The 13225-nt window shown below is 45.9% G+C and overlaps 1 protein-coding gene across 1 annotated transcript in view; it reads right to left on the bottom strand.

Annotated features, from left to right (window-relative positions):
* Nucleotides 1-13225, bottom strand: part of LOC309346435 (meckelin-like) — a 32584-nt gene that overhangs the window by 16298 nt on the left and 3061 nt on the right. Inside the window, exons 6-14 of the mRNA XM_081870195.1 lie at nucleotides 12668-12745; nucleotides 12018-12083; nucleotides 10705-10849; nucleotides 8655-8760; nucleotides 7596-7689; nucleotides 5431-5487; nucleotides 4941-5039; nucleotides 4599-4697; nucleotides 3444-3542 (exon numbers count right to left, since the gene is read on the bottom strand). Of these exons, the coding sequence (XP_081726321.1) occupies nucleotides 3444-3542; nucleotides 4599-4697; nucleotides 4941-5039; nucleotides 5431-5487; nucleotides 7596-7689; nucleotides 8655-8760; nucleotides 10705-10849; nucleotides 12018-12083; nucleotides 12668-12745 (843 nt within the window). The remainder of the gene's footprint in view (nucleotides 1-3443; nucleotides 3543-4598; nucleotides 4698-4940; nucleotides 5040-5430; nucleotides 5488-7595; nucleotides 7690-8654; nucleotides 8761-10704; nucleotides 10850-12017; nucleotides 12084-12667; nucleotides 12746-13225) is intronic.

Here is a 13225-nt window from a genome sequence, read left to right on the forward strand (position 1 = left end):
TTCATTCTCCATCTAAAGGAACCAGTCGGTGTTAGTTTCATATCCATCCTCACTGGGTTATGGTCGGAGCAAATTTTTGGGCAGATTTCCACCTTTCGAATCTTGGGTGCCATCCCTCTTGTAATCCAAATTTGGTCTATTCTAGTCCAAGTCAAATTGGCTTCAGAGAAGAAAGTCCCCTCTCTACCTAGGGGATTTTTAGTTCTCCAGATGTCAATCAAGTCCATATTGTCTGTCAGTTCAAAAAAGGTCTTTGGTAGTCTTCCATCTTTTGTAACTACCTGTCTTTCAGATTTATCCATATGTGTCGACACAACGCCATTCATGTCTCCCATCAAAATGATATTTTGATCTATAAAGTCCATTAACGTCTCATGCAGTTTCTTATAGAACTCTGATTTCCCCTTGTTGGGTGCATAGACTCCAATTATTACTAATTTCTCTCCTTGGAATTGTATTTCAATTGCCACAAATCGTCCATGTTCATCTTTAAGGAGAAACTTTGGTGATAGTTTCTCTTTTGCATAAATCACAACTCCTCTTTTTTTTACTTTGTCTGATGAGATGAAGTCTTGGCCTAACTTTTTATTTATCAATAATTTCCTTTGGAGTCTTGTTATATGTGTTTCTTGTAGGCAAATTAGGTCCAATTGTTCCTTTTTCAAAATATGAAAAATCCTCTTCCTTTTGCTAGGGGAGTTCAAACCTCGAATATTCCAAGTTAACATCTGCAGAGACATGTTGTTGTTATTCTGATGTTCCACCAGTTGCTCCTAGAAGTTGCTCTTGGTTTGTCAGCGGTGTCTCTTTCTCTAGTTGGTCCAGTCCCAAGGGGGCTCTTCCTAAGTCAAGTGGTCCCAGTCCTAATATTTCCGAATCTTTTGTTCTGGCCTCTCTTTGTAATTCTTCTCCAAAGTCTCTCAAAAAAACTCACTTTATCTTCCTCTGATCTTATCTTAATTTTCTTTCCTTTGAATGTAAACGAGAGACCTTGCGGAAATTCCCACCTGAACAAAATTCCGTTTCTTTTTAGCAGGTCCACCAAACTTCCGTAGTTGGCTCTGAGGTCAAGTAGGTATTTCGGAATATCTTTAAAGATCTCAATTCTCACCCCTTGGATGTCGAGTGCTTTCTGGTAGTGGAGACTCAGTATTTTATCTCTTTCCTCTTTTGACCTTAAGGCAATCAAGCAGTCTCTCGGTCTGTTTTTCCTTTTAACCCTTCCCAATTGAAAAGCACTCACTATCTTAAATTCTTCTTTATCCGGTTCCAGGTCCCAGCACTCCTCAAATTCCGATGTGAGCAGTTCTATCAAATCTCCTTCTTCTGTTTTTGGGACCGCCCTGATTCTCAAGTTGGTCTGTTTCTCTTTGAGTTCAATCAAAGAGAATTGTACCTTGTATTCATCCAATTTTTTATTTATTGGTGGTATCTTTTGTTCTACTGCCAGTACCCTCTCTTTAGCTTCCTCCGCTGTCTTCTTTGTCTCCTTGGACTCCTGCAGCAATCTGTCAATCGCCTGGGTGTTAGAATTCACGTTCGCCCCCAAGTCATTTACTTTTTGCCCCAAGTCCTTAATAGTTGAAGTATTTAGGTCAATCTTAGCTGTCAAATTTTGTAGGGCCGATAAGATCTTGTCTAATGTTGCAGAGTCTGATCCTGTTCCTTTTGATTCTTCCCTCTCTGTAACTTGTGGGACAGAAAGTCCTGCTGATGATGTTCTTCTATGCAGGAGTTGCTGCTGTGCCTGCAGCTGCTGCTGTTGTTTAATTTTGGCTCTTGTTGATACTTTATCTGTAGGCTTTTCTTGCAGCTTGTCTGGTTGTTTCTCATCCATTGGTTTGCCTCTAGAAATCAAGGTCACACACACAGTTCCCAAGCTTCCTTCTTAACCGTAAGCAGTAGCAGCTGCAGTGGAAAATCCCCAGCTATGACACAAAGTTCCTCTAGGGGAGCAGAATACCAGGTTGTTTCATCAATGGTTGTTAAACAGTAACTTCATCAGCCCCCCAGTTATCTTTCCAATTTGTTGCAAGAGTAAAACAGTTACAAACTTGGAAGCTCCCTTAATTGTTACCAGTCCTTCTCAACATTCAGCAGCAAAAGTTACAATGTCCATAAACGGTGCTTTCACAGTAGCCTTGCAATTGTTTAAGGCAGACCAGCAGATCAGTATCAAAAGTAAAGTGGTGGATTTTCTGTCCCCCCCTTCCCCACTTGGGGGGGTTTCTTTTGCTCTGACAGTGAAATTTAGCTCTATATAAAGGGCAAGTCAATGGTTCAAAGTTCCCTTGTCCCTTGCTTTCATTCTATTTACAAGAACGGCAAAGCGGACTTCCTGTTTGCACTTTGCCGATTTCAGGTCCGAATTTAAGTTCAAGTTCAAAGTCCCAATCAAAGTGCCAAGTTCAAATTCAAAGTCCAATTTTACTAGGTCTTAGCGTTGATCTTTCCAGATTCCAAATTCTTACTCACGGATAGCTGTTTTAATCCGACGTTTCACAGGAAAAAGGCCAGCGCTCTCCGGTAACTGCTATGCAGCTTCACTCCGCAGAAGTAGCGATCGGCTCCAGCACAGCGCTACACCCCCGCTCCGCTCCGGAGCTCTTTTCAGGGCTCCTTTGACAGTTCGGGGGGGCGCAAAACGTGCCCACTGAGCCCCACGGCCCCAGGCTTCTCCCGCCTGCAGGTTTTTTAAGGGTCCTCCGCTTCGCTGTAGCGGTGGACCCGATTTCTGCGGAGCTTCCCCCTCCGTTTCAGAGGGTATCCGCCATTACCGATGGCGCCGCCTCCGGAAGGACAACCCACAATTTTAGCTGATTATTTCTAAGGAAAATATATTGGCTTAAGCACAGAAAAATACGGTATTTGCAAGTGAGCTACAGACATCTTTTGAAAAAAGCATTAAGTGAAATAACAATAATAATAATAATACTATTGCAGGGGCTGGACTAGATGACTCTTGGGGTCCCTTCCAACTCTACCATTCTATAAATAAGCAGCAGTGGCAGAATGAAAACAACAGCAGCCTGAATTAGGAGGCTGGGGTAAATAAAAACTGCTGTTACCCAGGACCTAAGGTTTGTTTTCTTTTTAAACCTATCACTTTTTACCTGCTAGCAAAAGACTTACAGAGGCACAATTCCCAGGGCCGCTTGGAGGAAAGTGATGCCAGTTGAACTAAATTAGGTCTACAGCCTAGACATGCTCTCCAGGGAGCTGTGCCAGTCTGTCTCAGTCTTGCTAAAGCAACTGATGTTCTTCAAGTCCCTTGAATTACAGAGCAGCATGATATTTCCAACCAGGTTAGAGGAGCCCAAACAACCTTTCCCGTCAGTGTTTTTCGTTGTGGTTAAATATGCCATCTTTTAAAACTTTGACATTTCTCTGTGAGATGCAATGCCAGAGACATCTCAAACGCCCAGATCTCCCAATGTTCTTACCTTTAACACAAGAGCAGACAACAAGTAGATGATGAAATTGGTCTCTATTTGGCTCCCAGCAGTGGGCAGTGTCCTCTCAACTGCAGAAAATTGCTGACCCTGGGAAGAAGGACTGGAAATGAGTATGGAACAGAGAAGGCCTTTAAAAGGTAAAGGGACCCCAACCATTAGGTCCAGTTGTGGCTGACTCTGGGGTTGTGGCGCTCATCTCACTTTATTGGCTGAGGGAGCCAGCATTTGTCCACAGACAACTTCTGGGTCATGTGGCCAGCATGACTAAGCCGCTTCTGACGAACCAAAGCAGCACACGGAAACACCGTTTATCTTCCCGCTGGAGCGGTACCTATTTATCTACTTGCACTTTGATGTGCTTTCGAACTGCTAGGTTGGCAGGAGCAGGGACAGAGCAATGGGAGCTCACCCCATCGTGGGGATTCGAACCGCCGACCTTCTGATCGGCTCTGTGGTTTACCCACAGCGCCACCCGCGTCCCTATGAAGGCCTTTACCTACTGACAATTCTTCAGGGCTTAGAACTCATAATCGCTTTGCAATTAGGTAATGGCTGTTCCAGCACAGAACCTGCAACCTCATTAGGGGCACAAACTGAGAACCAAAACTCAGTAGTAGAGTGCATGCTTTGCATACCAAAAGGCCCCCAGTCCAATCCCTGCCATCTCCTGTAAGGCTGAGAGAGACTGGAGAACTGCTGTCAGCCATTCTTGATACTATTGAACCACTAGATGGACCAGCATGGGCGTAGCCAGGATTTTTGCTGGGGGAGGGGGCAGCTACACCCAGGTGGACCAGTAGTCTGACTCTTGAAAAGGTAGCCTCCTATGTTTCAAGTATACTGGCTATTAATGTTTCAAGTATACTGGCTATTACTGATTTGGCTGGAAAGAACACAGGAAGCTACCTTAAACTGAATATAGCTATTGGCCCGTCGTGCTCAGTATTGTCTACTGGAAATGACTTTCCAGGATTTCAGACAGGAATCTTTCCCCCTCTGCCTTGAGATACTGGGGACTGAACAGGAGACTTTCTACAAGAGCTACACCTCTTCCCCTCCAGTGGCATCTGACATCACCTCCAAGTGGAAGAAAGATGCAGTGCAGAAACCTGCAAGAATATTCTAGTTCCGAGAGTTACTTACCTTGAAAACTATGAGCCAATAAATGCCAATTCCAAGGCTGACCATGAAAAAGACATTTGCTAGAGATCCGCTGAAGTTGGCAAAGAATTTCACTATGACCTGCAAGAAAATATATTTTTTTTCAAGAGGGAAGAAAATCTTGAAGGAAAAGAGAAACTGCATTGCAAATGGAGCAAAGTGGAACCTGCACTATCATCTATAGCCAGGTTTCTGCTAGCAAAGTGTAAACAGGCAAAAAAATACCTGCCATGTCTGCCCAACAAAGGAAGAGGAAATCGAGCAACACACCATTCTTGGGACTGCAAGCATTTCCAGCAGCTCACCCATGAAAGGAAAACTTACCATAAAGCTTATATTTGGAAGTCGAGATCGCCGGGTCCAGGTGCTGGTCTCCAGTAAGGCATAGATGATTGCAAGGAATCCCAGGGCTCCAAATGCAATCTGTCAAGAGAGAGGGCGGGGGTGGAGGACAGAAGCAGGTGTGTCATCCATAGGGATGAGTGAACCGGTCTTGTTTTGGTTTTTTTCTGTTTCTCATTTTTCCATTCTTCAGTTATCCTCTCTACATTGGTTTGCAAATTCTTTCTTTTTTAAGTGCTCAATAAAATGCACCATCATTTTAGTGTGAATTTCTCCAAATATACACATTTTTGCTAAGCACTTTTTCCTAATATAATGCATTTTTTTGTATGTTATTTTCACTAGTCTGTCTATGGGCCCGTGAAAGCTTACGCTGCCCTAAACCTATGAGTCTGCACAGCAAACCCAGGAAGAGCGTCTTAAAGACTAAACACAGCTACCCTTCTGGAATCCTGCCATGAGAGTTACTCACATCTGCAGCTTGCTGAGCCGTTCCAGGATCCTGAATATAAGAGACTGAAAATGACACCTGAAAAGAAATAGCACAACAGGGAAGTAATAAAAAGGAAGAAAGCAGGCCTGTTAGCTGCAGGCTGTGGGCACAGCTTCAGCTGATGTCATTATTGTCAGAAGCTTTGGAAAACATCGTGCAAAGTTTGGGTAAGCTGGCAGAAGACATAATCTGAATTGCTTTGGGATCTTCGCACTCTTGAAACCCTGGAAGCTCTTGTAACCCATTTCAAAATGTTATTAAACAACCTGTCTGATTCTGCATGTGTTTTTCTTTTTGCAACATGCACGTGAGAACTGTGTGGAGTGCTACCGTTCAATGTTCCAGCCAGCAAGGCCCTTGCCCTGGATACTCCATTCCATTTCCCCATCCCAGTTTTCTTTCCCCTTGCCCCCAACAGCCAGTCACAATTCCATGCCCACAGAGCGTGCCCAGTTTTTCATTGGACTGTTGTTAACTTTTGGGGGTCATCCCTCTTAAGCATTCTTCCCCCTCCCCCACCACCCCAACAAGCTTAAAGTTCTTCTAAGCCTGCTAATACCTCTGGCTTGAGCATGATTGTTGCCATTTTGGCTAGGGAAGTATCCACACTCAGCATTAGTATATTTATACAGGATTTTCCTCTTCTGCATATGCAAGGAACAGCATCCCTGGCATGCTACGTTAACAGAAATAATGGTGGGCTCATTTCTCAGTGACTTTGTCCATCAGTGTTTCCCCTTGTTCAGCAAACCACACTGTCAGAGACAGCATTTCTCTCCTCTTGCTGAAAACCCATCACACCAAGTAAATCAATGAGACTGCAGAGTCGAGGCCAAGTAGCAAAGGGAATCCTCCTGTGCTGTGCATAACCAACTTGAGTTGTAGGGGAACAGCAATGTGTGCAAAAGGAAGGAGTGAGAGCACCGATTGTAGACAGTCAGGCAGGCAAGGAAAGGAAAAGAGGGATACTCAAGGGACAGAGAGCTGCATGCTGGATGAAGCTTAAAGGTTTTGGGTCTGATGGTGCTCCCAGACAACCAGTTTACTGAGAATGCATTCTGATTTTTTCTGCAGGGAGATTAGACAACATTGGCTTTTTAATGACCATTCATTCTAATTTTGTTGCAGGGGGTTGGATAGCATCAAAGCAAGTGTTATCCCACACTTACAAGTGCATTTCCCCTCACACTCCTTATTGCAAGAAGCCTTGGGAGGAAGCAGGTTTGTTGCACATGACTCCCAATCAACTTTAATTTGGACTAAAGGAAGCTGATTTATACTGCGTCACACCAGTGGTCCATGTAGCTGTTTTGTCTACTGGTAGGGTTTCAGGCAGGGAGTAGGAGTTAGAGTTATCCTCTGGACTGATTGGGGGCCTCCCCAGTGTGGATCTGATCTTAGTTTGCCCATTAGGATCAGAAGACATAAGAAGTGCTCTGGGGGATAGTCCAGCCTCCTGTTCTCACAGTAGCCAACCAAGTGCCTGCAGGAAGCCCACAAGCAGGATCTGAAGGCAACAGCTCTCTCCCCACTTGTGATTCTCATGCTGCCTCTAACAGTGAAGGCAGAACATGGCCATCACAGCTAGTATCCATTAAGTCTTATTTATCCTCCACAAATTTGTCTAAGCCTCCTTTAAAACTTTATCACCTGTACACTCTTAATCTACTATGAAGTGGCTCTTTGGGGTCCAGGGCAGAGAACTTTCCCATCACCTGCCAGCTTTCCCTGCCTCAAACTGAAGATCCCAGGGATTGAACCTGGGACCTTCTGCATGCAAAGCAGCTGCTCTATTGCTGAGCTACTACGGCAGACATGGCCTTGCCTCCACTTGCGCTGCCTGTTTCCTGGGTGACTTCTCATCTGACTGGCAGAGGCAGCTTCCTTGCAGGGGGAGAGGGAGGCCAGCATCCAGGCAGGTGGGCACCTTTGCTTTCAGCCCTGACAATCTCCCAGCACAAACCCGGTTCTAATTAACACCTGCTGAAGCAACAGCTGCTGGATGGAAGGGAAAAATGGAAGGGGGGGAAATGGAGCCAGCCTTATTGTTTCAGCTGCTGCCGCACACATGTATTTCTCTCCCTCCTGGAAGAGCAGCTGTGGGTGAAAGGGAGGACTTGAGCCCCCCTTTGCCCCCCCCTTGCCTGAGCGACTCCAGTGCTGCTTCGCGTTGCATATTTCACTGTCAGCAGGAAAGGGGGGTTGTCTCCTCCAGGAGTCCCGGTTGGCAGGTATACACTGTATAAGCCAGGAGAAAGGAAGAGGGAAAAGAAGGTTAACCGGAGGACAAAGCCAGCAATTAGAGGAAGGAGTGATGAATCGCTCTGCCTCTGCAGAGAAAACAAGTTGCAGTGGAGGAAAAAGGTGCTAATTGGGCAGAAGGGAGCCAAGGTCAATGTACTTAAAATGTGCAGAATCGGAGGATGCTGGTGGGTCCAGCACAGATGCCTTAGGACAACAGGGGTGGCGGGGGCTTATCCAGCCCAAAGGGTCATGGCTCGGTGGCAGAGTATCTGCTTTGCATGCAGAAGGTCCCAGGTTCAATCCCCACCATCTCAAGGCAGGGAAAGACTGCCTGCCTGAAACACTGCAGGACCACTGCCAGTCAGTGTAGACAATACAGAGATAGATGGAGATAATACAGAGATAGATGGAGCAGTGAGTCTGACTCAGCAAGCAGCGTCCTGAGTCACGCCAGGCAACCCAGCTCCTGCATTAGAGGCATTCTATGATGCTTAGGTGGGACTCTCTCCAGACAACCTGCTCCCCACCCCCAACATCCAGATCAATACCTCCCAGACCTCCAGGCCTTTCCCCAGGGTGCAACTCCACCCTCTCGTCCCAATCTGCCTCCCCTTGTAATTATAAGCAGATGAAGGTGTAAAGAGGGTCCAGTGAGGATGCCTGTAGGGCTGCATTTGGCCTGGGGGGGCGATCTGAGAAGTCAAATTAATTGCGTAAATGCAGCTTATCTGCATGTTTCTTGCTATGTAAATAGCATCCTTGAGGCTGGGGGAGGGAAAATTTAATAATCCACACAATCTCCTGATTAACCTACCCATCAAGACAAGACCTTCAAGGAAGATTAAAATGGGTAGGAGATTTGATTATTGAACTAACTGCAGGAATCCAAATCCCTGCCCCACACTCCGCACCCGCAATTGCAGCACACGTCTATGCTTTACTACTACTACTACTATTACCTGAGGATCAATTCTGCTGCAAATGTAACAGTCGCTGGGACATTTGTCAGGTTTACTTTTCTGCCAGAGAGCCCATCAACCAGAAAGAATCTTCGGAGATGGGATGCTGGAAAAATCATTGGGGGGGGGGGGGAGAGCAAAAGCCTTTATATGCTGAAGACTCAGCCCTTTGTACCATTGAGAGGAAAATAATGAAACACAGCATCTGACAAAGATGCACTGTATATTGTCTTCTATGTATTGTATGATGCAGTACACTGTATACTGAGTAGTCAATTCTATGTATTCTTTGTAATTAAAGAAAGCATTAAGCCAACACAATATCGAAATAGGGAAATGGCTCCCACAGGAGACAGTCATGGCCACCAGCTTAGCTGGCTTTAAAAGTGGTTTGCACAAATTCCTGGAGAGTAGGGCTATTGATGGGTAGGCTAGTTATCATGATGTCTATGCTCTTCCTCCACAGCTGGAAGCAGTAATGCTTCCAAATACCAGTTGCTGGAGATCACACAAGGGGACAGTGTTCACGTGCTCGGATCCTGCTTCAGGGTTTCCCATAGGCATCTGGCTGGCCACAGTGAAAACAAGATGCTGCACTAGATGGGCCATTGGCCTGATCCAGCAGGACTCTTCTAACGTTACTGACTACATCCACATTTCCAGCTCTGCCACACCCACTTCACCATGAAGAGCTGGCCGCGAGTCAATGAGGCCCTTAGCCCGAAGAAAATATTAGCTACCACTGTGGCAGTTTGCAAATGTTAAGCTAAATAGGATGTGTACACATTGCCAGCTTAGGATGCAGCTAGGCTCTTTTGAGGGGAGGGGAACATACATCTAAACTCAGTATTCCATAAGAAAGGTAAAGTTAAAGGGAACCCTGACCGTTTAAGTCCAGTCGTGACCGACTCTGGGGTTGCGGTGCTTATCTCGCTTTATTGGCCGAGGGAGCCTGTGTACAGCTTCCAGGTCATGTGGCCAGCATGACTAAGCTGCTTCTGGCAAACCAGAGCAACACACGAAAACATCGTTTATCTTCCCGCTGGAGCGGTACCTATTTATCTACTTGCACTTTGACGTGCTTTCGAACTGCTAGGTTGGCAGGAGCAGGGACTGAGCAACGGGAGCTCACCCCGTCACGGGGATTCAAACCGCTGACCTGATCGGCAAGCCCTAGGCTCTGTGGTTTAACCCACAGTGCCACCTGCGTCCCTATTTCATAAGAAACAACAGGATAAATACAGGATCAACATGGATTGGTGGCTAATGTTGTGTGATGCAGAGTAAACGGTAGCATGTATACAGTCATGGCTGTAGGGAAAACTGTTGTAATGTTACTGGACTCAAATCTGGTGAGTGTGTGTTGAAAAGGTGCGGCTGCAAGGTATGAGTCAAGTATCAGTCTTGTAAACAGCCCCACAAAATGTTACTAGCCTGCACAACTGTTTACTAGTCCTTTGGAGTTCTGTCCTGTGTACTGGGTGCAGAAAAGGGGTCTTTCCCTCATTTGGCAGCTGGCTTGCTTTCACAGAGTGGGAGAGCACTTCATTCCTCCTCCTCCTCCGCCAGCCTACTCGCTCACCTGCATGCAATGCTTCATTGCCCTTATGTACAGCCTGCTGCAAATACATTGCCAGAGGATGTGTGCTTCGAAAAGATCACTAAAGGTTGTAAAGACGGCACTAAAAGCTTTCCGCTTTGGAAGAGTGGGGTAAAAGAACTAAAGAAATTAGTTGTGCATCCAAAAGTCAGGAGCTCAAAGGCTAAGGGAAGAGAAGAGGGGAAGAGACTGAGGAGAGAGAGATGATGAAGGAGAAGTAAAGGCTTGTATGGGTGATAATACCCAAAGCTCCTAACTCTCTAACCCCATCCCTAACCCTCTGAAACATCGTCCTTCAAAGAATCCTCAGAACTCTAGTTTCTTAAGGGTGCTGGGAACTGCCACTCTATGATGGGCAAGCTGCAATTCCCAGGATTGTTGGGGGGAAGCTGAGTGCTTGAAATGTGCTCTAAATGTATGGTGTGTGTACACAGCCAAGGAAAGGCTCACCTTGGTTGTTTGTACGTATTGCTGGATTATCTACAGGGACCGGCCACAGTCGGACATGTCCTTCTTCATCCTCAAACTGTAAGAACATCTCATAAAAGACAGGTTCAGGGACACCTTGCAGTAGGGCCGAGACGTCAAGGGTACACTGTAAAATGGAAAATTATTAGATACTACCACATATCTCTTCACTGTGCCAAAAAAAGAGTCTGCAGGGGAGAGGGTGAATCCATTTACTCTTCTGAGTCGTCCTTATTTACTCAGTTAAAAAAAGAACAACATAGATTAGAAACACGAGCTGCCCCATGCAAAAATGAATTAAGCCTGCAGTTCTATACACAGCAGTCATCTGCACTGAAAAGAGTGTGATTTAGCTTTAAGGAGAGGGGATGCCACAACAGTCAGGGTTCTCTGCCATAACATATACATAAGTGAGATGAGTGTTGTAAAAACACTTTGCACAGACTCTGATTCAAATGAATTATTACAGCAATGGCTCAAGGCTGCAACAGATGCCAGTTTTATCACCCACTCATTTCCTTATGTTAAGATGCCGTTTTTCTTCCATATTGCAGAGTAGTGTTAAACCTATCATTGCCAAGGGTAGGGAATCCCAGGCCCTGGGGCCAGGCATCTCTCTCCAGCCCTCAGAACTTTCCCTGGGCCACACACCCTTCTCCCAGGCCCCGCTTCACACCCTCCTTTAGTGCTTTTGCCTGGCTAGAATGTGTCCTTGAATTCTGATCATGGCCCCTGTTTGTCTGGACGGAGGACAGAGAAGTGTGTGGCAGTAGAAACTAGCCTACTGTACAAAGGTAATATTCACATCTGTTGCCCTGCCCACTTTTGCCTCTGACTCCTCCCACCACTGGCATCTGGCCCTTGAAATGCTTTCCAGTAGTGGAATGAAGCCATTGGGCTGAAAAGGTGTGTCCCCCCCCCCCAATCTATGCCATAAAGCAGAGCTTTCCAAACTGTGTGTTAGTGTGTCGGCTGCAGTGTGTTGCACAAACACTTCCCACACTCCTCCCAGGGCTGGAAAGGGATTGGTTTAATCTCCGGTTTGCTAGCAAAACTGAATTACTGTGTCGCGAAATGATGCATGTCTAAAAAGTGTGTTGAGTGCTCAAGGCAGTCGCCTCACCTTGCCTCATGGGTGGGCCGGTCCTGGTGGGGGCCACACCCACTACTGGCATTCAGCCCCCAGAGAGGTTCCAATGAGGCAATGCAAACCTCAGGCTGAAAAAGGTTAGCCACCCCCCCCCCCCCGGGATCTTAGAAGGGGAAAGCTGTCTTGCACTAAAGCCAACACTTACAGACTGGCCGTATGATGTTCCAAACACAAAGGCAGCATCCATGACACTCTGTCTGTCTGGGCAGAGCTAAGAAGATGGAAAGAAAAGAAGAGGCAGAAATTGCACACAGCCTTGCACACATAGGTTTTCTTCCTGAATGCCCATGAAACATGCAAATCCTTCTAATTACACATGTTAAACTAGTATGCTTCACTGAGATAAGCTGAGACCTATATTAAATTTTAAATTATGCTATCCAGTCCTTCCTTCAAGGAGGGCAGAGAATACACACAGTATCATTTTATTCTCAGAACCATCCTGTGCAAGGAGGTTACCGTAGTTGCTGAGGAGCTGCTCCAGGGAACTTGCTGACCAAGATATGAAGGTGGCTGCTGGCTTAGACCTCTTTCAAACAGGGTTAGAGACATTGATGAAGTGGGGAAGGAGGATGGGGAGGAAGAGAGTAAGAGGTCTATCAGTGGCTGCTGGGCATGATGGTTAGATGGAACCTCCAGTTTCAGGGCAGTCTACTAATGAATAACAGTAGCTGAGAGATAAGCAGTGGGGGTGACTATATAAATTTTTTTCCCCACCTCTCTTCTAAGCTGACATTCCACTGGAACTGCAGCAAAAACAGCAATGTTACCGAGAACAGAAAGAAACTGACTCACTTGCAACGTTGCTCCTCTCACGTCTCCCCAGCCTAAGAACTTTCCAAGCACATTGTACTTTATGACCTTAAAGTCAATCTGTAGAGATGAGGGGAAAGACAGTAACTGGAGGCCAATGTTCTCAGCCAGCTTCTGTACACCTTAAAAGGCCCTTCTGCAAAGACAGTCCTATAGTCTATCCAGCTCAATTTTTTTTAAAAGCTAATAATGACTGGCAGCAGGCTGGACAACAGTAATTAATATCTACAAAGAGAATAAGACCTCAAGCTTGCCTGAGGCAACACATGTCATCCTGGAACATTTGCATCATAATCCTAGGTGCTTGGAAATGGGCTGAGGTTGTTCAGAAGTCAATGACACTCTGCACATGCTTAGAGACACCCCATATTGCTTCCAGCTTACTATTGCTGAGTCCCAGAGTTAAGAACAGGTTGCAGAGCTGAGCTTTCGTAGCAATTAATCCCCCAACAGTTCTTCCATCCAGGCCCTTTAAACTAAGCAATGTTTTCTCTTGTCACCCTAGTTATCCCATGTGTTACTGTAATGTGTACACAACCT

The sequence above is a fragment of the Podarcis erhardii genome (genome assembly GCF_964252035.2).
Source record: "Podarcis erhardii genome assembly, chromosome: 7".
Classification (NCBI taxonomy): domain Eukaryota; kingdom Metazoa; phylum Chordata; class Lepidosauria; order Squamata; family Lacertidae; genus Podarcis; species Podarcis erhardii.